At 41.2% G+C, this 25789-nt stretch overlaps 1 protein-coding gene across 2 annotated transcripts in view; it reads left to right on the top strand.

Moving 5' to 3' along the window:
• Window positions 1–25789, top strand: part of LOC126094803 (phosphatidylinositol 3-kinase catalytic subunit type 3) — a 100214-nt gene that overhangs the window by 62848 nt on the left and 11577 nt on the right. For both annotated transcript variants that reach the window (XM_049909372.1, XM_049909371.1), the window contains exon 14: window positions 8133–8347. In XM_049909372.1, coding sequence (XP_049765329.1) covers window positions 8133–8347 — 215 coding nt within the window. The remainder of the gene's footprint in view (window positions 1–8132; window positions 8348–25789) is intronic.

Below are 25789 nucleotides of genomic sequence, written 5' to 3'. Positions count from 1 at the left end.
TCAGAATTAGAAAAAATCAAACAAGTACAACAAATACTGGAACAAAATAATGTGCAATCAGAAGAAGAAGAAGAAAATGCAGTAATGGACTCAAACATCCCAGAGAAAACAAACAAAGAACAACACGCATCAATTAAACAATCAGAGGAAAACGAAATCTTAAGACAGCCACCAGAACAAGCACAAATAGAACTCGAAGTAACACACATGTTAGATATAGAAGACAAATTTCAGCTGACATATATAGAATACAAAGACACAAATACAGACATTAGACCATTCTTGCATAGACTGCCAAATAACCCACAAGTTGAAACAATAAAAACTATCAACACAATCATACACAACAAAATAAATGAAAACACAACTATGGGAGAGTTACAACTACTGGTTTATATAGGAGCACTCATTACACTAAATATACACACTAGGCAGAGATCAGAACCAACCAACACACAGAAGAAACCCACAAAACCAGCATGGCAACACAGGCTACAGATCAGAATAGAAAAACTGAGAAAAGACATCGGACATCTAACACAATTTATAGGAAATGAAATGTCAGAAAAAAAGAGGTGAAAAGAAGCCGAAATTACAAGCATTGGCCAAACAACTTGGAAGATACAAAAAAAGTGAAAATAGAAGGAAACAAAACCAAACATTCAACACAAACCAAAAGAAATTTTACCAGACAATAGATAACACACACATTAAAATAGACAATTCACCAAACATAACAGACATGGAACACTTCTGGAGCAACATATGGTCAAACCTGGTACAACATAACAGGCATGCACGGTGGATACAAGCAGAAACAGACACATACAAGATGATACCACAAATGCCTGAAGTGATAATTTTGTAACATGAAGTCACCCAAGCAATTAATTCTACTCACAATTGGAAAGCCCCTGGAAAAGATAAAATAGCAAATTTCTGGCTACAGAAGTTCACCTCAACACAGTCACATCTAACTAAATTATTTAACAGTTACATTGCAGACCCATACACATTCCCTGATACACTTACATATGGAATAACTTATCTGAAACCTAAAGATCAAGCAGACACAGCAAACCCAGCTAAATATCGCCCCATAGCCTGCCTACCAACAATATACAAAATATTAGCTTCAGTCATTACACAGAAATTAATGACACATACAACACAGAACAAAATTATAAATGAAGAACAAAAAGGCTGTTGCAAAGGAGCACGAGGGTGTAAACAGCAACTGATAATAGTCAGAGGTGACATATCAAGCTAAAACTAAACAAAGGTCGCTACACTATGCATACATTGATTACCAAAAAGCTTTTGATAGTGTACCCCACTCATGGTTACTACAAATATTGGAAATATACAAAGTAGATCCTAAATTGATACAGTTTCTAAACATAGTAATGAAAAATTGGAAAACCACACTTAATATCCAAACAAATTCAAATAATATCACATCACAGCCAATACAGATTAAGTGTGGAATATATCTAGGAGACTCATTAAGTCCTTTCTGGTTCTGCCTTCCTCTGAACCCACTATCCAACATGATAAATAATACAAATTATGGATATAATATTACTGGAACATACCCACACAAAATCACACATTTGCTATACATGGACGATCTAAAACTACTGGCAGCAACAAATCAACAACTCAACCAATTACTGAAGATAACAGAAGTATTCAGTAATGACATAAATATGGCTTTCAGAACAGACAAATGTAAGAAAAATAGCATAGTCAAGGGAAAACACTCTAAACAAGAAGATTACTTATTGGAGAACCACAGCGACTGCATAGAAGCGATGGAAAAAACAGATGCCTATAAATATCTAGGATACAGGCAAAAAATAGAAATAGATAATACAAATATTAAAGAAGAACTGAAAGAAAAATATAGACAAAGACTAACAAAAATACTGAAAACAGAATTGACAGCAAGAAACAAGACAAAAGCTATAAATACTTATGCTATACCAATACTGACCTACTCATTTGGAGTAGTGAAATGGAGTAACACAGAACTAGAAGCACTCAATACACCTACACGATCACAATGCCACAAATATAGAATACATCACATACGTTCAGCAACTGAAACATTCACATTAAGCAGAAAGGAAGGAGGAAGGGGATTTATCGACATAAAAAACCTACATTATGGAGAGGTAGACAATTTAAGAAAATTCTTTCTAGAACGAGCAGAAACCAGCAAAATACACAAAGCAATCATTCATATAAATACATCGGCTACACCACTGCAATTTCATAACCACTTCTACAACCCTTTAGATCACATAACATCAACAGATACGAAGAAAGTAAGTTGGAAAAAGAAAACACTACATGGCAAGCACCCGCATCATCTAACACAGCCACACATCGATCAAGACGCATCCAACACATGGCTAAGAAAAGGCAATATATACAGTGAGATGGAGGGATTCATGATTGCAATACAGGATCAAACAATAAACACCAGATATTACAATAAGCATATATTAAAGATCCCAATACCACAACAGATAAATGCAGACTTTGCAAACAACAAATAGAAACAGTAGATCTAATCACAAGCGGGTGTACAATACTAGCAAATACAGAATACCCCAGAAGACATGACAATGTAGCAAAAATAATACATAAACAGATTGCCTTACAACATAAACTTATAAAACAACACGTTCCCACATAGAAGTATGCACCACAAAATGTACTGGAAAATGATGAATACAAATTATACAGGAACAGAACCATTATAACAGATAAAACAACACCACATAATAAACCTGACATCATACTCACCAATAAAAAGAAGAAATTAACACAACTAATCAAAATATCCATACCCAATACAACAAATATACAGAAGAAAACAGGAGAAAAAATTGAAAAATACATCCAACTGGCTGAGGAAGTCAAGGATATGTGGCATCAGGATAAAGTTGACATTATACCGATTATACTATAAACTACAGGAGTCATACCGCACAATATCCACCAGTACTTCAACGCAATACAGCTACATCCAAACGTATATATACAACTCAATAACCCGAAAGTTCCTAAATGCAATGTAACATATACCATACAGTTAAAAGGAAGTCACGCTTGATCAAGGTCCGCGTCACTTTTATTTTTGACCAGACATAACGTCTGAGGAAAAAAAAAGTTTATAATAATAATAATAATAATAATAATAATAATAAACCCCGTGGAGGCCCGGGAAAAGAATAGGCCTCCGGTATGTTCTGCCAGTCGTAAAAGGCGACGAAAAGAACAAACCACTAATAGGGCTAACCCCCCTTTTAGTGTGATTACTTGGTTCAGGACAGAACTAAAGAAGCCTCGGACAAGTGCCGTCATGGTCGGGGACGACGCTTGAACCCTATGCCCGCCCACAATGGTAACGACACTGCTAGCCAACTGGAAAATGATTTAAATCCAAATAGAGGTGTTTTGCAGGATATGCTTCCTGCAACCACCCTAGAAGGAAAACAAAGACAGAGGATGAGATGGTCAGATGAAGTTAATCGACACCTCATGTTCTGTTATTACCAAGCAACAAACCTAGGAACCAACACAACTGGATACAGATCACAAGTATACACAACATTTATTACCAGATACCCAGAATTATAATTTTTAACAGAACAACGACTAGCTGATCATTTCCGTGTGATAATAAAAAATAACAGGATACCCCAGTCAGAATTAGAAAACATCAAACAACAAGTACAACAAATACTGGAACAAAATAATGTGCAATTAGTAGAAGAAGAAAATACAGTAATGGACTCAAACATCCCAGAGCAAACAAACAAAGACCAACACGTATCAATTAAACAATCAGAGGAAAATGAAATCTTAAGACAGCCACCAGAACAAGCACAAATAGAACATGAAGTGACACACATGTTAGATATACAAGATAAATTTCAGCTGACATATATAGAATACAAAGACACAAATACAGACATTAGACCATTCTTGCATAGACTGCCAAATAACCCACAAGTCGAAACAACAATAAAGACTATCAACACAATCATACACAACAAAATAAATGAAAACACAACTATGGAAGAGTTACAACTACTGGTTTATATAGGAGCACTCACTACACAAAATATACACACTAGGCAGAGATCAGAACAAACCAACACACATAAGAAACCCACAAAACCAGCATGGCAACACAGGCTACAGATCAGAATAGAAAAAGTGAGAAGACATCGGACAGCTAACACAATTTATAAGAAATGAAATATCAGACAAAAAACGAAAAAGGTTAGGTAAAATCTCACAACAAGAAGCAATAGAGCAGTTAGATGAAAAAAAGCAGAAATTGCAAGCATTGGCCAAACGACTTAGAACATACAAAAAAAGTGAAAATAGAAGGAAACAAAACCAAACATTCAACACAAACCAAAAGAGATTTTACCAGACAATAGATAACACACACATTAAAATAGACAATCCACCAAACATAACAGACATGGAACACTTCTGGAGCAACATATGGTCAAACCCGGTACAACATAACAGGCATGCACGGTGGATACAAGCAGAAACAGACACATACAAGATGATACCACAAATGCCTGAAGTGATAATTTTGCAACATGGAGTCACCCGAGCAATTAATTCTACACACAATTGGAAAGCCCCTGGAAATGATAAAATAGCAAATTACTGGCTAAAGAAGTTCACCTCAACGCATTCACATCTAACTAAATTATTTAACAGTTACATTGCAGACCCATACACAGTCCCTGATACGCTTACACAAGGAATAACTTATCTGAAACCTAAAGATCAAGCAGACACAGCAAACCCAGCTAAATATCGCCCCATAACATGCCTACCAACAATATACAAAATATTAACTTCAGTCATCACACAGAAATTAATGACACATACAACACAGAACAAAATTATAAATGAAGAACAAAAAGGCTGCTGCAAAGGAGCACGAAGATGTAAAGAGCAACTGATAATAGATACAGAGGTGACATATCAAGCTAAAACTAAACAAAGGTCCCTACACTACGCATACATTGATTACCAAAAAGCCTTTGATAGTGTACTCCACTCATGGTTACTACAGATATTGGAAATATACAAAGTAGATCCTAAATTGATACAGTTTCTAAACATAGTAATGAAAAACTGGAAAACCACACTTAATATCCAAACAAATTCAGATAACATCACATCACAGCCAATACAGATTAAGCGTGGAATATACCAAGGAGACTCATTAAGTCCTTTTTGGTTCTGCCTTGCTCTGAACCCACTATCCAACATGATAAATAATACAAATTATGGATATAATATTACTGGAACATACCCACACAAAATCACACATTTGCTATACATGGACGATCTAAAACTACTGGCAGCAACAAATCAACAACTCAACCAATTACTGAAGATAACAGAAGTATTCAGTAATGACATAAATATGGCTTTCAGAACAGACAAATGTAAGAAAAATAGCATAGTCAAGGGAAAACACTCTAAACAAGAAGATTACTTATTGGAGAACCACAGCGACTGCATAGAAGCGATGGAAAAAACAGATGCCTATAAATATCTAGGATACAGGCAAAAAATAGAAATAGATAATACAAATATTAAAGAAGAACTGAAAGAAAAATATAGACAAAGACTAACAAAAATACTGAAAACAGAATTGACAGCAAGAAACAAGACAAAAGCTATAAATACTTATGCTATACCAATACTGACCTACTCATTTGGAGTAGTGAAATGGAGTAACACAGAACTAGAAGCACTCAATACACTTACACGATCACAATGCCACAAATATAGAATACATCACATACATTCAGCAACAGAAAGATTCACATTAAGCAGAAAGGAAGGTGGAAGGGGATTTATAGATATAAAAAACCTACATTATGGACAGGTAGACAATTTAAGAAAATTCTTTCTAGAACGAGCAGAAACTAGCAAAATACACAAAGCAATCACTCATATAAATACATCAGCTACACCATTGCAATTTCATAACCACTTCTACAACCCTTTAGATCACATAACATCAACAGATACAAAGAAAGTAAATTGGAAAAAGAAAACACTACATGGCAAGCACCCATATCATCTAACACAGCCACACATAGATCAAGACGCATCCAACACATGGCTAAGAAAAGGCAATATATACAGTGAGACGGAAGGATTCATGATTGCAATACAGGATCAAACAATAAACACCAAATATTACAGCAAGCATATTATTAAAGATCCCAATACCACAACAGATAAATGCAGACTTTGCAAACAACAAATAGAAACAGTAGATCACATCACACACGGATGTACAATACTAGCAAATACAGAATACCCCAGAAGACATGACAATGTAGCAAAAATAATACATCAACAACTTGCCATAAAACATAAACTAATAAAACAACACGTTCCCACATACAAGTACACACCACAAAATGTACTGGAGAATGATGAATACAAATTATACTGGAACAGAACGATTATAACAGATAAAACAACACCACATAACAAACCTGACATCATACTCACCAATAAAAAGAAGAAATTAACACAACTAATTGAAATATCCATACCCAACACAACAAATATACAGAAGAAAACAGGAGAAAAAATTGAAAAATACATCCAACTGGCTGAGGAAGTCAAGGACATGTGGCATCAGGATAAAGTCAACATTATACCAATTATATTATCAACTACAGGAGTCATACCTCACAATATCCACCAGTACATCAATGCAATACAGCTACATCCAAACATATATATACAACTACAAAAATCTGTAATTATTGATACATGTTCAATGACCCGAAAGTTCCTAAATGCAATATAACATATACCATACAGTTACAAGGAAGTCACGCTTGACCGAGGTCCGCGTCACGTTCCATTTTTAACCAGACTTAAGTCTGAGGAAAAAAAAGATGATAATAATAATAATAATAATAAATTTCTTCACCAAATTAAGGCCTATGTTTGATACTGTTCCTTGGTCATAAATGCCCTCTTTGCCCTTGTTTGTCTTTTTGTTTTGTCCTTGCTTTGTCCATCATAGGTCATTCTGCTTACAAGATAGCAGCATTCCTTAACTTTGTGTACTTCATGATCACCAATTTTGTTTTTAAGCTTCTTGCTATTCTCATTTGTGCTACTTCTCATTACTTTTCCATTTTTCCAGTTTGCTTGTAATCCTTGTTCTGTACTCATCAGACAGTCCATTCCATTCACCAGATCTTGTAATTCTTGTTCACTTTCACTGGGGACAGCAATACCACGAGTGAATCTATCATTGATATCCTTTCACCCTTTATTTTAATCCCACTCTTGAACCTTTGTTATTTCAGTCATTATTTCTTTAGTGTGTAGAACGAACAGTAGGAGTGAAAAACTTCCTCCCTGTCTTTATACACTTTTTAAATTGGACACTTCAGTTTTGGTCTCGGTTCTTGTACATGTTGTACGTCACCTTTCTTTCCCTACAGCTTACTCCAATTTTTCTCAGAATTTCAAACATTTTGCACCATTTTACATCATCGAATGTGTTTTAAAGGCCAACAAATCCTATGAGCAGGTCTTGATTTTTCTTCAGTCTTGCGCAAGCACAATGTCAGAACTGCCTCTCTCACGGATTTTCCCTTCCTAAAGCCAAAGTGATAGCTCCCTAACAAATCCTCAATTTTCTTTTACACTCTTCTGTATGTTACTCTTGTTAGCAGATTGAAACTATTGCACATATCTATCCTCACTATTTTTGGAACTGGATGGATGATGTTATCCCTTCCCCCCTCTTCTGTGCTTCAATCAGTGTAGTTTCTTAAGAGAAAAATGTAAATGTACTACTTGGTAGTGCTTCCTTATGCTCTTTGTACTCTATGCTTGATATAAAACTATAGCTACACAATATACATTTAAATACAAAATATATTAATAATTAGTGACATTATTTGTGCTAATTATAAAAATGTAATTATGTTAACTTAAAGTGAAAGCTGATTTTAATGTCTGCCTACAGATTAAAACCCAAAAGAAAATTTTTCATGTTTTTATCATTTCTGAAAAATTTTGCTTTTGCGTTACAGGGCTAGCCTATTCAAATCGGCACTGATGCCATCCCGCCTTACATTCCTGACAACTGAAGATACTGAGTATGTTGCAATTTTCAAACATGGAGATGATCTGCGCCAGGACCAGTTAATTTTACAAATGATAACACTCATGGACAAATTACTAAGGAGAGAGAACCTTGACCTAAAGCTTACTCCTTACAGAGTCCTAGCAACAAGTACAAAGCATGGTATGTTTCGAAACATAATTTTTTCATTTAAAGGTCAGCAGTTGATACATTTTCATTTCGTGTGGTAAACCGACTTCAGAACAAAGCATTCTTTCCTTATTTGTTACGTGAAACATTGTCAAAAAATGGAATGAAATAGGACTTAAGAGTATAAATTTGCATTGCTGTAAATCTTATAAGTCATACTCATAGATTTCCTAATTAGAAAGCAGGTTAGGAAAAGTTAAAACTACTGTATAACACTAGAGATAAATATATGTTGCTTTTCAGTGTACATTGAGAACTAGTAAAAGTTATGCTGCTGGTTTGTGCCATCAGACCTGTGAAAGGAACCTTCAGTTTGTTGATATTCACAAAAGTAAATGCAGTGGTACCATCACCAGAATGATAAGCAAAGTATGTTAAAATTTTATGGTTATGTCATAAATTTCAGATAGATTTCCTGGTGGCAACCATTTTGGTTTCTCTGACAGACAACTGTTTGATTTGTTACCTTTTTCTCATGATTCAACAGTTTGCATTGCTCTAAAGTGTCCAGTGGGTGCAATTCATGAAACAATATTTCAACAACTTACCTTGGTGGCATCTTCTGGTGACATATAGAGAATGAGCATGTTTGCTACATTGTACCTCCTACATGCTATCATCACAGTCCACCCCTTTCCTCACTATATGGCCGCACAGTGTGTCGGATGAAGTGGTGAGGAGTGCAGAAGCTGCTCTGTCGCAACATTGAGACCTCAGTTGTCTTGAGCTCTGATCCCAGGCTTTACTGGGAATGATGCCACTGTCTATCAGGCTGCCGGCCATTTGTATTTTAACAGTCTCCAGTGGAACAAAATCACAAAATGACTGATCTGTCTTATTACTTCTGTTTATTCATATTTCATTGAGCCCCCATAGCTATGCAATTTTCCAGAACCACAGATTTTATTGGTGGCTTTGTGGTAAGGCCTATATAGGGCCGACTGTGTGGACAATCAAAGAAAGGTGCCAGGAATGCAGGAGAGATATCGAATTAAAGTAACCAACAAAATCTGTGATTGCAGAGCATGCATAACTATAGAGGTCTCGAAATATGAACAAACAGAAGTGTTAAGGTGTAAAGGATGTTATTTTGGGACTATGCTTCAAAGGAGGGTGTCAAAATATGAGTTGCTGGCAACCTGATAAATAGGCAGTAGCTTTACTCCCAGTAAAATGTGAAACCCAGAGCTCAGCCACCTGAAGTCTCAACATTAGCTTCAGAGCAGCTTCCATGCCTGATTACAGCAGGAGGACTGAAGGCCTGAAGTTTGCACCCAGCATTCATCAATTGTTGAGAGAGTTAGTGTTTTATGGTCCCATGACCAGAGATACTGAGGATGTTTATTGATGATAAAGGGACAGGTACCGTGGAGAGCTAGTGGAGCAGTCCGCCCAACGAGATATGCACCAGGTAGTGAGGGAAAGAGTACAGAGTAATAAGAGTATGAGAGGGGTAAGATGTGGCAAAGAGGCTCATTCTACAAGTATCACATGAAGATGACTGAAGGTTATGCTGTCAAAATATTTTTTCGTAAAACAGCAATGCAAACAGCCATGATTGATAAGCTTACCTTTAATTAGCACAAATGGCTGGCACTCTCAAAGTATTATTCTCCATTGACACCTCTTAGACAGAAGAGATTGTGCAAGGTTTTGTATGTTTCTGGTGTTCCACAATAAAGCATCTCAAAGTACTTGAGCATCTTGTACATACACTCCTGGAAATGGAAAAAAGAACACATTGACACCGGTGTGTCAGACCCACCATACTTGCTCCGGACACTGCGAGAGGGCTGTACAAGCAATGATCACACGCACGGCACAGCGGACACACCAGGAACCGCGGTGTTGGCCGTCGAATGGCGCTAGCTGCGCAGCATTTGTGCACCGCCGCCGTCAGTGTCAGCCAGTTTGCCGTGGCATACGGAGCTCCATCGCAGTCTTTAATACTGGTAGCATGCCGCGACAGCGTGGACGGGAACCGTATGTGCAGTTGACGGACTTTGAGCGAGGGCGTATAGTGGGCATGCGGGAGGCCGGGTGGATGTACCGCCGAATTGCTCAACACGTGGGGCGTGAGGTCTCCACAGTACATCGATGTTGTCGCCAGTGGTCGGCGGAAGGTGCACGTGCCCGTCGACCTGGGACCGGACTGCAGCGACGCACGGATGCACGCCAAGACCGTAGGATCCTACGCAGTGCCTTAGGGGACCGCACCGCCACTTCCCAGCAAATTAGGGACACTGTTGCTCCTGGGGTATCGGCGAGGACCATTCGCAACCGTCTCCATGAAGCTGGGCTACGGTCCCGCACACCGTTAGGCCGTCTTCCGCTCACGCCCCAACATCGTGCAGCCCGCCTCCAGTGGTGTCGCGACAGGCGTGAATGGAGGGACGAATGGAGACGTGTCGTCTTCAGCGATGAGAGTCGCTTCTGCCTTGGTGCCAATGATGGTCGTATGCGTGTTTGGTGCCGTGCAGGTGAGCACCACAATCAGGACTGCATACGACCGAGGCACACAGGGCCAACACCCGGCATCATGGTGTGGGGAGCGATCTCCTACACTGGCCGTACACCACTGGTGATCGTCGAGGGGACACTGAATAGTGCACGGTACATCCAAACCGTCATCGAACCCATCATTCTACCATTCCTAGACCGGCAAGGGAACTTGCTGTTCCAACAGGACAATGCACGTCCGCATGTATCCCGTGCCACCCAACGTGCTCTAGAAGGTGTAAGTCAACTACCCTGGCCAGCAAGATCTCCGGATCTGTCCCCCATTGAGCATGTTTGGGACTGGATGAAGCGTCGTCTCACGCGGTCTGCACGTCCAGCACGAACGTTGGTCCAACTGAGGCGCCAGGTGGAAATGGCATGGCAAGCCGTTCCACAGGACTACATCCAGCATCTCTACGATCGTCTCCATGGGAGAATAGCAGCCTGCATTGCTGCGAAAGGTGGATATACACTGTACTAGTGCCGACATTGTGCATGCTCTGTTGCCTGTGTCTATGTGCCTGTGGTTCTGTCAGTGTGATCATGTGATGTATCTGACCCCAGGAATGGGTCAATAAAGTTTCCCCTTCCTGGGACAATGAATTCACGGTGTTCTTATTTCAATTTCCAGGAGTGTATTTGTTTTTACCTGAAACGTCACAATGTATTAAGGCATTAAACTGGTTGAAGACAAGAGATTTGGCTTGCTTGAATTTGTTCTTGTTGAAACTCATATTTTTAATGAGGCCAGCAACACCCCCATCTCAGCTACAAGGTTTTGAGGAAAAATTAAATGGCACTAATTGCTGCTTTGTAGAGATGGTCATAATAAACCCTATAGAGAATAACCCAGTACGTAGCTGATAAATTTCACTTTGTTTATATTTTGGACAGCAGCTGGTTAGAAACCAGTACCCCAAAGAAAGGATGATTTAATGGAGATGAACTGGTGTCCATTGCTCTAAAGAGTGAAAATTAACATATGCAACTTTTAGGATGATTTGACAAGCAAGATGTAGTATGTGCTAGTACACTTCTTACCTATTACGTTGTTACCATACTTACTCAGTTATAAATTGAGGTTTTTTCCTCAGCTACAGCATTAAAAAATATGGGTTAATTTTATATTCACAGTTTAAACTATTGCTGCTGAGGTTAATATTTTTACATTGTTTAGTAGAGAATATAGGGGGCTGTCTCACATTTACAAATGAAGCTATGGCGATCGAGATCATGAGCAGATCTGTTTTGAAGAGTTCAGAAAGGCACAGCTGGGCAAATGATATTTTCGAATAGGCTCAAGATTTCCAGATATCCCTAAACACTCAATACAGTATCAACATTGCTAAATCAATCGCATGACATTTGACTCATGTGGCACTAGTGCAAGGGATATTCAAGAGATTGAGCTACTTACAACAACAGTATATTGTCCAGCTTAAAATTTGACAGTTTTATGAAACACAGGAGGAAATAGCACAAAATCCTATCATCTCACAAACTCTTGTTGTACTTGAACAGATTTGCAATAAAAGTTCTGTTAGATATATGGATAATGTGAACAAACATTTTAATGTGGCTTTTTTTAAGTAAAAGTAACATTCAAAACAAGAAATATTGTGCATCAAAAACATTACTTGATTTTGAACCCAGATCAATATTTTGATTATGGGAGACCGCAGTGACTTACTAAGTGGGTTGAAAATGAGAAGTTCAGTTCTCATATTAGAATGCGGGATATAAACATCCCAGCTTTTAATCGGCTTTAGAACATGATGAAATGAGAAGGAAAATGAATCCAGAATAGTGTCTAATGAACAAAATAAATCATATTAAACTGTAACTGTTGTTACGAGAATAAATTACAGCAGCAGGATGCGTCATAGAGACAGTGCCAACAGACATCAGTAGATAGCAGGATAAACAGAGTTTGAGAATGGGACTGAATCATGATTGCGATCATTTTAAGATTTAGTTGCTGTTGTTACATATAACTTGCAAAGTAGAAGATTCTGCAGTCTGTGCTTTGAAGTTGCTCAAGCACAGCACTCTGGAGGAGATGGAGGAAAAACATTGATAGCAGCTTGGCTGAGAATTAGATGAATGTCAGGAGGGGAGTAGTGAGTGGGCAACAAATTGTCGTATTGACAACCATGGAAATCTCAACCATGAACTTTGGCTTTTTAGGAACATCTGCCACTTTTGAACTGAAGTTTGTCTGAACCCCTTTGTAGTCAAGATTGAATTGAATTTAAAATTGGACAAATATTCAACAATAGTATTCACTGCAGGAAACAATAATCTAGTTACGGCCCAGAGGCATATGTATGTTTCATGCTGCAGTGTTGTTGACACTCACCGGAACATGATGGGAAGAAAGGGGGAGTGTCAGCTGCTGGTTCTATGCAGCAAGTGAGAGAGTGGTGGGCAGACTGTGTTTGGAAGCAAGAGACATTTTTACATCCTCACTTCAGTGTAGAAGTGAAATCAGATATATATTCAGATAAAATCAGCTGTGTTCTCAGATCCAACTGTAACCACAGTCTCAGAAATCACCAAATATTCAGCAGAAACAGCAAAATATTTATGACAACATAGATGCTAATATCCCAGCTGTACTATTTGGAGGATGAGGAGGAGGATGAGGTTGAAGATGAGGATTAAAAAATGGTGATACCACAGATGATAGGGTTAGAAAGAGAAAAATTTAGAAAATAAAATGGTCCACAAATAAATGTAAACCATATGTTTTTGTTTATTTTATTTCATTTTGTATTATCAAATTGTAGAAAATCAATAAATGACATACATTTAGAATGGGTATAATGTTAGTTTTTTAGGCAGATATTTTGTCAGTAAAATAGCTTATAATTTTGATGAGTCAGAACATTCGGTATAAAGAATGTCATCAGAAGTCTCAAATTTTGCTGCCTGGTACACTCATGTTCTACAGTTGCTGGTTATTGAACACTTTGAAAGGTGAATGGCTTAAAAATGTGAGTTACCAGAATGAATTCTTTAGATGACCCATGGGCATGTTGGCAAGGCATAGTGCCACTATTCTTCATAGTAGTTCCACAGGTTTTTGTAGATGCAACCTCCAGAGGAGAAAATTTTTAGGTGAGATTATACAGTTGTGATTATTAGGAAGAAGACGGCAGGTCTAATCAAGGCAGTTATTGGGAGAGATAGTGTTTTATGGTGCCATGACCAGGTATACTTTGGACGTTTACTGATTAATAAGGGACAGATACTGTGGAGACCTAGTGGATAAAGTTTGTGTACTTGTTGTATGATGCTAAACAGTATGCGAAGGTAGTATTAAAAGTTTCTGACCTAGCAAATAAATGCCCTTTTCATTATTTTTTTTAATTTTCCAATGTAATCTGCTTATAAATTTATAAACTTCTCCCAGTGATGCTCCCATCTGTATAAGAAATCCAAAAGTCTTTCTCTACAAAATAATTGTTTGTTATTGATGGCCCCTCTATTTGGCAAAAATTTCTGTCTTCAAAATTTAACTTTCAGGTGAGTGAACAAAAAAGTCACTTCGGCATATATATCCGGCACGGAGGGGATCAAGCAACTGAAACCACAGTTTGTGGATTTTTGCCATGGCAACCATAGATGTGTGAGGTGGTGCAGAGTGAGCAATAGTGGCGCACAGCATGCCGTCAGCTTTCTCACCCCTAAATTTTAAATCAGTATGTGACAAACATGTGCTTTAGATATTCTCATAGCCTCTGCATTATCTTTCACCTAAATTCAATGGTTCTCTAGTGTCATTTGGTGAATTTGAGTAATGCTATCATCTGTGGTTACAGGTTCAAGCTGCCCCAGACATTAGTAACCCAGGCTGGTATAGCCATGTTTAAGTTCAGCTGCCCAAAATGTCACAGTGGTAAATATTTCTGAGTCCAGCTCATGTTTAATTTGATTAGGTGTATTGCCTTTCAAAATCAAAACTTTCATAATGGCTCTGTACCCAATTTTTCCCATTTTCACAAACACTTGCACTGAATCACTAAAATGACTGTCAAACAGCAGCTCATCCAAAGTGGCTGAAATTTTGGCGTTTGCCTTACTAAGTATGCATAAACAAATTCCCCATCGTTAGTTGACAAGTGCTGTTATCTTCAAGTTAAGGTTGTAAACTTTTCAAACTACCTTTGTACATTTGTTTAAAGTTATTGGCCCACAAGGGCACAATACCAGTCACAATGAGGTGTCCTGGGTGGTTGGGTTTATGGGCTTGTGGATGAGGGAAGCTTATAAAAAGTGAGGGACCAGGGAGTCATGAGAGTAAAGAGGAAGGCACCCATGGGAGAGGTTTTAATAAAGATGTAGGGATGTGAGCGTATTGAATACCATGTTGGATGTCTGGGAAGGGATTATAATACTGCAGACCAGCTTGTAGGTGTGTTTCTCAAATAGCTTGTGTAGGCACTTACTTACCCCTGGCTTGGGCCTTAGTGACCATATGCCTGCTCCACATTCCTCTTCCATCATTTCTGGTTCTGAGCCTCCTACCACCACTCAACTGCTCCTAGTCTCATGTCCTCGGTGTCCTTGTCAAACCCTTCATTCATCCTTGCTACATGTCCAGCCCAGACCAACCTCCTCCTTTTTCTTTTTATAATGTCAGGCTGTGCATAAAGCTCTTTTAAGTCTTGGTTTTTTCGAATTCTCCATTCTCCTCTTCGTGAATCAATAACAGGACCATTTATTTTTCGGAGGAGTTTTTTTCCAAAAACAAGTAGTTTCTCTTCATCTGTTCTCCTAAAGGTGAGGCTTTCACAACCGTACATAACCACTGACATAATCATTCTTTGGTACAGTCTGATCTTAAAACTTCTTGAGGAAAAAGACCTTTTTTCACAAAGCTCCTGGCATCCAGTGCAGTTTGGTCTATCAATTACTCATATGATTTTCAATGCATTCCTGTTGGTTTTTAAACAATTTTTGAAGAAATTCTAAGTTGATTTCTGAATGAAACGTAAGTCGATTTTTGAACATGTGTATAGTGTATGTGATGTCTCTGCCAGGGGAATTCCTGCCACATCTAGAAATGAATTTTCGTGCAGACAAAAGGGGACGGGTCTATACGAGCTGAGCGGAATAAAGTTGAACGGGTGACTGCCAATCGCTTTTTATATGGTTGACTGGCTTTGTAAATTATCAGCGTTGCTATAATTACTAGTGAGCTCCATAGATTGACTACCAGAATGGAAATAAATGACTAACAGGAATAACAGGCAACAAATATTACATATTGTCTTCTCCGTGTATCCAAGAAAGTGAAGTTTTGACAGAAAATTTTTGGCCAGAGCACTACACTACTAAGGGCCAGTTATACGGTCCCCGGCTAGCAGCTGCTAAAGTTCTATTCTGGGAGTAGCGTGGAAAATGCGTTGTACGAACACGTAATAACGCCTAACCGGAGAATAAATGCGGGATAACTAAAGCGGGGATTGTGGCAGGGTTAGTGAAGTTAACCAGAGAATATGTTTTGACACTGGTGGGAATAGTTACAGAATTAGTGATGACAAGATTGTTTTTTAGAACGAGGAAGGAGAAGAAATGGATTTACACAAATTATGGAAGAATATGACGATTCAAAATTCATATAAAAATTTCGTACGCCTACTTTTCGATCTCGTGCTTCAGAAGCTAGAGAATATGAATGAAATGTGGAACTATTTCCTAACACAAAACTTTTTACTTTTAGTAGGCCTAATAGGCATTTGATATTGGTACTTCGTGAATTATAGTCCGTCGTGTTATAAAAATGACCATTTGTGTCAAAACAGTGTCATTTATTTGGTGTGTGTAACAATTGCTGCAATATTAGGCAGGCCTCTTTCGTTTCATCTAGCAGAAAGTGACAAAATACACGTAACCAGATCAAGGAACCACACCAGTCTTGGGCCCCCCAGGGGGTCCACAACTCTTTTGTGGATACGTGCGTAGCGAGCACAGGACCCCGAGCTAATATGGCCTTCCTTCCTTTCCGGGCTGCATACCTTCCCTTTCCGCCTCCTTCCCTATCCCCCATCTTCGCCCCTCCTCCCCTCACCTCTGGCTCTTTCCTTCCCTTTCTCCCCCTCTGGGAGTATGGTTTGTGCCTAAGTCCGGAGACGGACACTCGTAAATGTAACGCATTCTTCGCCTTCTCTGCTTGTATGTCTTTATCCTTCCTTTGTCCTTCTCTTTTCCTTACCTCTTCTCTTTACCCTTTTCTCCGCTGCGGCGTTTGAGACCTCTCTTCTTTCCTTTCCCTTTCTTTGTTTTCCCTTTCTCTTTCTTCCTCCCTGTGCATGTCTGAAGGCTGACCCACGCATTTTTGTGCGTAGCCCGTGACGGGGTAACGCGTAATTCCCCGCCCCGGGTAGACAGGTAGGACACGTACGTACCCCCTGGTAACGGCCATGCCAAGGGAGGGGTGATTACCCGAGCTGATACTTTCCGAAAGTGCCGATTGGTCCCTCCGTCCGTTTGTCGGGAGGTGTGGCCTGAGGTGTGAACAATCACCTAAGGCGGGAGTGCCCTCAGAGAGGGCCCCACAAGGGAGGAGCGCGCCATCGGAGACGCCAGTAATCATGGGGGATTCTTCCGCAATTGTTTCCTCATCTTCCACTATGTCTGCTCACAAGCATAAGTTCACGGAGTCTCAGCCACAGACAGTTCTTCCATCGTTGCCACAGTTCCTTGTTGTTTCTCGGTGTGACGAAGGTCACGACTTCTCCAGGGTCAACCCTTTCATTATTCAGAAAGGTGTCGACGCAATTGCAGGTCCTGTGAAGTCTTGTTCCAGATTACGGAATGGCACCTTGTTGTTAGAAACAGTCGGTGCCCTCCAGGCACAAAAATTGCTGCGTACTTCACTGCTCCACACCTTCCCTGTCCGGGTTGAAGCGCACCGCACTTTAAATTCCTCACGTGGAGTCGTTTATACACGCTCCCTCAATGGATTGTCTGACGAAGAAATTCAGCACTACCTGTCTGACCAGGGCGTAACGGCTTTTCATAGAGATATGAAAAGGGTTGACACGAACATCATTCCAACCCGCACTGTCTTCTTGACATTTGACAAAGTTCAACTCCCACCGAAAATCAAAGCAGGCTATGAGATAATTTCCGTTTGCCCTTACTTCCCAAACCCTACGCATTGCCTTCGGTGTCAGCAGATCAATCACACCAGCCAGTCCTGTTCCAATCCGGCCAAATGTGTTGTGTGGCAAGGATGCCCATGAGGGTGCTTGTCCACCTCCATCCCCTCGCTGCATCAACTGTATGGGTGACCACGCTGCTTCCTCTCAAGATTGCCCCGTTTTTAAAGACAATAAGCTCATCCAGGAAATCAGAGTGAAGGAAAAGATGTCTACCTTTGCTGCTCGAAAATTATTCGCCAGTCGACAGCCCACCATGCCTCAGACAGGAAAATACAGCACTGTCCTTGCTTCTCCTTGGCCAACAAAGGAGGCAGCCACGCAGACTTGCGACCTCACCTTTAGTGCCACGGTTTTCAGATCAGCCAGCGCAAAGATCACCCGTTCAACCTCACCACTCTCGCCTGCCCACTCTATGGCTCACCCTTCATCGGGTTCTGCTAAATCTCGAACCCAAAAGACAGACACCAAGACTTCGAAAAAAGAGCATACTCGTGAAGATTTTTTACGTACCCCAACTTCACAACCATCGGTTCCTCCTTCATCTAAACATCATATTTCCAAGAAGGCTACTAAGAAACCCAGTTCATATCCTCCTCCGCCAAGGCGTGTCCCATCTACAGCACCACCTGGCGGAAATTTCCCTCGGCCATCTTCTGTGTCGCCGAGGCGCACTGCTGGCGGCCGATCAACCGGCCAATCGCTGGTGGCAGGAGCTGCTCCTGAACATCCTATGGATCAGGATCTTCTGCCTTCGGCTGAATGCCATTCCATGCTGTCGGTTGCACGCTCTGAGCAGTCGTTGAGTTGACGGCAACCTTGGTCACATTCCTCCATTTTCTGTTCACCCTATGTCCATTATCCACTGGAATATCCGCAGCATTCGAGCCAATCGGCATGAATTGTCGATCCTCTTACGATCCTACTCGCCGGTCATCTTCTGTCTTCAGGAAACAAAGCTGTGTCCCCATGACCGCTTTGATCTCCCCCATTTTCAGTCCGTCTGATTTGATCTCCCCTCTGTTGAAGGCTCTCCAGCCCATGGAGGACTCATGATTCTTCTCCATGATACTCTCCCTTATCACCCAATCCACTTAAACACTTCCTTCCAAGCTGTCACTGTCCGTCTGTCCCTTTCTGGATATACCTTTTCTCTTTGTACTGTATACACTCCATCGTCCACACCAATGGCATTAGCTGATCTCCTTCATCTCCTTGGTCAGCTTCCACCCCCCTATTTGCTGGTTGGGGGACTTCAATGCCCACCACCCGCTTTGGGGATCTCCACATCCTTGTCCACGTGGCTCACTATTGCTAGACGTCTTCCACCAAGCGGATCTAGTTTGCCTCAACACTGGGGTCCCTACATTTTTGTCTGCCTCCACGACAAATTTCTCTCATTTGGACCTTTCGGTCAGTACTGTTCCACTATCTCGGCGCCTCGAATGGTTCGCCCTTGATGATACACACTTGAGTGACCACTTTCCATGTGTCCTTAGACTGCAGCTTCAACTGCCATATATACGCCCGCGACGCTGGAAGTTTGCCCAAGCCGATTGGACACTTTTTTTCGTCTCTAGCGACATTCGATGACCATCACTTTCCCAGCGTCGACGATGAGATCACACACATATTACCGACATTATTCTTACAGCTGCGGAACGTTCAATACCACGCACCTCCGAACTGCTCCGACGGCCCCCAGTTCCTTGGTGGAACGAGGCGTGCCGTGACACAATACGTGAGCGGCAACATGCTCTTCGCGTTTTCCGCCACGATCCTACTTTGGCCAACCGTATCCACTATAAGCAGTTCCGTGCGTGATGCCTCGCATCATCTGCGATAGCAAGAAGGCAAGCTGGAACTTCTTTACTAGCTCATTCAACACCTTCACTCCCTCCTCGGAAGTTTGGAGTCTGTTTCGACGGTTATCTGGTGCGCCTAGTTTCTCTCCGTTCTCTGGGCTCACTTTCGCGCATAATACATCAGTGGACCCCGTCGCAATTTCTAACTCATTGGGTCAACACTTTGCTGAGATTTCGAGCTCTTCAAATTACCCGCCAGCATTTCTCCCAAAGAAACGTGCAGCGGAAGTGCAACCTCTTGCTTTCTCCTCTCAAAATCGTGAAAGCTACAATACTGTTTTCTCCATGCGGGAACTCCAACATGCACTCTCTTCTTCTCGCTCCTCCGCTCCAGGACCGGATGGTATCCATGTCCAAATGTTGCTGCATTTATCAACCCATAAGCTGTGTTACCTCCTTCGCATTTATAATCGAATTTGGACCGACAGTACTTTTCCCAGATGATGGCGGGAAGCTATTGTCGTTCCTGTTCTGAAACCTGGAAAGGACAAACATCTCCCCTCTAGCTATCGCCCCATTTCTCTCACGAGTAGTGTATGTAAGGTTTTGGAGTGTATGGTGAATTGCCGTTTAGCTTGGTGGCTGGAGTCCTGCAGTCTTTTAACACCTGCCCAATGCGGATTCCAAAAGCATCGTTCTGCAGTTGACCATCTTGTTGCTCTCTCCACTTATATCATGAACAATTTTCTCCGGAAACGCCAAACAGTAGCAATATTTTTTGATCTGGAGAGAGCATACGATACTTGTTGGAGGATAGGCATCCTCCGCACACTGTTCTCTTGGGGCTTTCGAGGTGGGCTGCCCCTTTTTCTTCGCGAATTTATGGCAGAGCGCACATTTAGAGTGCAGGTGAACACTACTCTATCCCGTACTTTCTCCCAAGAAAACGGGGTACCTCAGGGCTCCGTGCTGAGTGTTGTACTGTTTGCCATTGCCATAAATCTAGTTATGGATTGTCCCCTTTCTGATGTCTCGGGCTCCCTCTTTGTGGACGATTTTGCGATCTACTACAGCTCTCAATGGACCAGCCTTCTTGAACGACATCTTCAAGGATGTCTCGATTGCCTCCACTCTTGGAGCATCGAAACCGGCTTCCGTTTTTCTCCCAGTAAGACTGTTTGTGTTTATTTTTGGTGACATAAGGAGTTTCTTCCACCCTCCTTACATCTAGGACCTGTCAACCTTCCGTTTTCGGACGTCGCTAAATTCTTGGGTCTTATGTTTGACAGAAAACTGTGCTGGTCCTCCCACGTTTCGTATCTTTCGGCTCGCTGTCTGCGATCCCTCAACACCCTCCGTGTCCTGAATGGTACCTCCTGGGGAGCAGACCGAGTGGTCCTTCTCCGCCTCTGTCGTGCCTTAGTGCGCTCGAAATTGGACTATGGAAGCATAGTCTACTCCTCTGCTCGGCCGTCTATTCTTCGGCGTCTCGACTCTATCCACCACCGTGGATTACGTTTAGTGTCTGGAGCTTTTTACACCAGCCCTGTGGAAAGCCTTTATGCTGAGACTGCTGAACCTCCGCTGTCCAATTGGCGAGCAGTCCTTCTGAGTCGTTATGTTAGCCATCTGTCTTCCATGCCTGCTAATCCGGCCCATGACATTTTTTTTCGACGCCTCCTTGGATGTAGGGTATGCAGGCCGCCCTTCCTCCCTACTACCACCGGGAGAACCCGCTTCCGTCAACTGCTCCATTCTCTTTCCTTCCGCTTTCCTAAAACCTTCTTGACAGCTTGGGGTACAGTACCGCCTTGGCTCCGTCCCCGGATCTGCCTGCTCCGTGACCTTTGTCAGTTTCCCAAGGATGGTACCCCTTCACTTGTTTATCATCGGGCATTTTCTGCTCTATGTGCACAAATGAAGGAAGCCACATTTATTTACACTGATGGCTCAAAAACATCGTTTGGTGTAGGGAGTGCCTATATTGTTGGTGACACCCCAAATCAATTTCGGCTTCCCGACCAGTGTTTGGTTTATACTGCGGAGCTTTAGGCTGTTCACCAGGCTGTCCACTACATCCGCCGCCATCAGCGGATACAGTATGTTATCTGTTCAGATTCTCTCAGCTCTCTCCTCAGTCTCCAAGCTCTTTACCCTGTCCACCCTCTGGTATACCGGATTCAGGACTGTCTGCGCTTGCTCCACCTGGGGGGCGTCTCGGTGGCGTTCCTCTGGCTCCCGGGACACGTTGGTATCTGTGGAAATGAGGTGGCCGATATAGCGGCCAAGGCTGCAGTCTCTCTTCTTCGGCCAGCTATTCAATCGATTCCCTTCGCCGATCTACGGAGCATTTTATGTCGTCGTGTTGTTCTTTTATGGCACGCACATTGGTCGACACTTCCCCATAATAAGTTGCGGGACGTGAAAGCTCTCCCTTGTGCTTGGACCTCTTCCTCCCAAACGCGTCGTCGGGAGGAGGTAATTTTAACTAGACTCCGGATAGGGCACTGTCTTTTTAGCCATCGACATCTTTTAAGCAGCGATCCTTCCCCACTCTGTCCCCACTGCTCTCAGCTGTGGACGGTAAGACACCTTTTAATTGAGTTCCCCTATTTTACTCCGTTACGCGCCAGTCTACAGCTGTCGCCTGATATATCGTCAATTTTAGCAGATGACACGCGCTCGGCCGATCGCGTTCTCGAGTTTATTAGTGCCAGTGAAATGACGTCAGTGATTTGAAGCCTTTTTTGGGGACAACCAACCCCTTCCTGTGGTGGATGTTTAAGCCTTCCTTCTGCTTTTAGTTTCTCCAATTTTTTGCGTTTCGCTCCCATTGCTGCTGGTTTCCATTTTCGGTTTTTTACTGTTTCCTAAGTCATGGACCGGGCGCTAATGACCATAGCAGTTTTGCACCCTAAAACCAAAGGAAAAAAAAAACAGTCTTGGGTACAATTTGTATTAACAGCTTTTCTAGTATTAGACAACGACATTTCATTTTTTCATGTAGCAAAACATTCACGAACTTCGATGAGGTAATAGTCTCCCAGAAAAGAAAGTACGCCACATAAAGCGGTGGCAAGATTACATAGGGAAAAATCCTAGGACTTAAGGATTGAAGAAATGTGTACTGCCTTGCTTGTCTCTTGTCTTTACTCATTTTATGTATCCTATATTTCATTTTATGTCACAAAACAGCAGTTACTAGCTAATAGGCAGTAAAGACTGCAAATTTTCTGAAGAGTTCTTGTTCTGCCGGTTACAAATAATTCCATCCAGTATTAATTGCGAGATTCTTTTTAAGAGGGGCAGGATGTCAAACTGGCCGACTGCGAGCAGGAGAGGCACCACAGGACATTTTAATTTCCACTGACCTGAATATAGTTTGATGGCACCCATTACAAAATATTACATGTTTGAATTCCACACAGCGAAATACAGATACTTGTGATGGAATAATGCTGTGTGAAGAGGTGTGGTACTGCACTTTGGCACACTTAAGACCAAATAACATGTCTTACGTTCCCTCCAACATATGTGTTTTATGTATCAGATTCTTCAGAAAGATGTAATGAAGGTATTTTTGAAAAGTCAATTTTTTAAATTTTTGGCGTCCTACCTCAAACGCTCGAGGGAGGGGTAGCGCCACTATCTGATATTGCCCCGGTTCGGAAATATTGTAGACCCGAATGTGATGCACAGAGCAGTCTGAGTTGTAGTGGGGAGGTGGTAGTATCCACGTGACCCATGTTTACGTTAAGTGATTTTGCTGTTCCCTCTTCGTTTATTGCTCTCACATCAAATGAGAACAAAACGGATTTCTGTGGCCAGGAGCTATCAAGTGAATTAAAGACATTCACGTAATTACGGAAGGCTGAAATACGTTGTTAGTTTCGGATTTTATTTTGTTGCCACCATTATGACAGTCAAGTGTTAATCGCCTTGTAGAACAATGAAGTTATTGTTGTCGGTTTGTTAAAGAAATTTTACTTTTATTGATCTTTTCTGCTGAGACAGTCAATTTATTTGAAACAAAGTGAATAATTCCACACTATTGGCCAGTTTCAACTGTTCGTTGCATTTTAAGTTCACATTTTCATCTTCTAGCACGCATGGCATTATGCTATAGTAAAGAACCAAACATGAAATAATACAGTACTGGTACTCCAAGAAAATGGATGGGCTTCCTGCGTCGTCATAGCTGCGCAAGTGCGGCAATGCCTGTTATCTGGCACTCTCTGGCAACTGCTGAAATGAATCTATTTCTAACAGGTCACGGGAAAATATTCCGAATGATTGTTTGAAGAGCGTTACTTTCGAAGAAAATTTCCTTTTACACAAGGTGAACTCAGCGCGCAAATGTCCGATGAATTTCTTAAATCGCAGAGTGTTTGAATCTCATTCAAAAATCAAATCTTTGAGGACAACCATTTAAAATATTTTCGAGCCCAGAACAACAGACATTTATGTCGTTAAAAATTTTACTGGCACATTTCTGTGATGTATCTTAAAGTGTACCACATGCAAAAAGATCAACATTATGTGTGAAAGCTTAGATTCTCTTGCATCTTATTAATCTTAGAGACCAATATTATACATGTAAGCTTTTCTTTTATTTTATTTTCTTGTAGCAACACTATGTATAGTAATTTAAACCATTACCTTTTCCTATTTGTATGTTCGCGTTACTTAACAGTGATGTTGCTATTGACTGACTACGTCACGTATCCTATGCTCTGAATATCCTCTGTCATTGGCTGGCGAGATCGCTTGACATGAGCTAGGACTGACTTACAAAAGCGCATCGCAGTCTCGATTTCAATCCTTCGGAAACTAACATGCGGTGTTAGGTGGAATTCGAATTTATGCTTTTGTGTAATACGAAAACATGCAATGTACATGTTGCTGCATATCATACATCTTTCAAAAACGTATTTTTTTCCTCTGTGTTTCGTTTTCTAAAGTGCGGATCTATTGAAAGGATTGATAAGTTCTACAGTTCAGAGGAAAAGTGTACTGTTACTTACCATGGAAAAAGTGTATTTTCATCTGGGAGAAAGTGTATTTTTAACGGGGAAATCCGGGAAAAATCCGGGAATTTTTTTTCCTCGTCCACGTATACACCCTATAAGTGTTCCACTGTTGATCTGTGGCATCTAAACCCACATTGGTAGTCTCCTACAGCTTCTTTATCAGGTGCTAGCATCCTATTTAGGAGGCACAGAGATAGTACTTTATAGCTGACATCTAGCAGAGATATTCCCCCATAACTGTCCCATACCAGGGGGTCATTCTTTTTCAGTAATGGATAGATGATAAGCCATTTTCCAATCTTCTGAGAGACTTTCTTGCTGCCAGACCTTTCATATGAGGCTTGGCATGGTTCTTACAAGGTCAGGTCCTCCATTTTTTTATGAGCTCTGCAACAATTTGGTCTTCCCCATCCACTTTGTTGTTTTGAGAGATTAGTCACTTCTGTGTCCAGTTTGTGGGGACTCAAAAGGAAGTAGTTCTGTGGGGTCTTTGCAATTGAGGAGCTCGTGTAGGCAGTGTGCTACATAACCACGTGTGTCATATGAACAGTTATGCCATTGTCTGGAGGTACGATGATCAGGTCAGCATGTTTTAAGATGATAGAGGCAGGTTTTTTTTCTGGCTTTGAGGTTGACCTCATGGTGACTAAATCTGGGGAAGGAAGATGATGTGATGCTGAGAGTTAGGAATTCCTGATGATTAGAAGGATACGGTAAAGGGGCGATGGGGAAGGATCATGATTGGGAGCAGGTAAAAACTTAGTGATGTAGGATTTGATGTTTGCATAGGACAGCTGGACAGGAGTATTTATACTGTGGGGTAATGTGCAGGAAACTAGACCTAAACCAAACAAGACTTAGGGGAGGAAGTAGTTCCAGGATGTAGCAAACGAAGGTCAGTGAACTCAGGTT

The sequence above is a fragment of the Schistocerca cancellata genome, chromosome 8 (genome assembly GCF_023864275.1).
Source record: "Schistocerca cancellata isolate TAMUIC-IGC-003103 chromosome 8, iqSchCanc2.1, whole genome shotgun sequence".
Lineage (NCBI taxonomy): Eukaryota > Metazoa > Arthropoda > Insecta > Orthoptera > Acrididae > Schistocerca > Schistocerca cancellata.
Note: the sequence above shows the minus strand (reverse complement) of the source record. Positions and strands in the feature narration are given on the sequence as shown.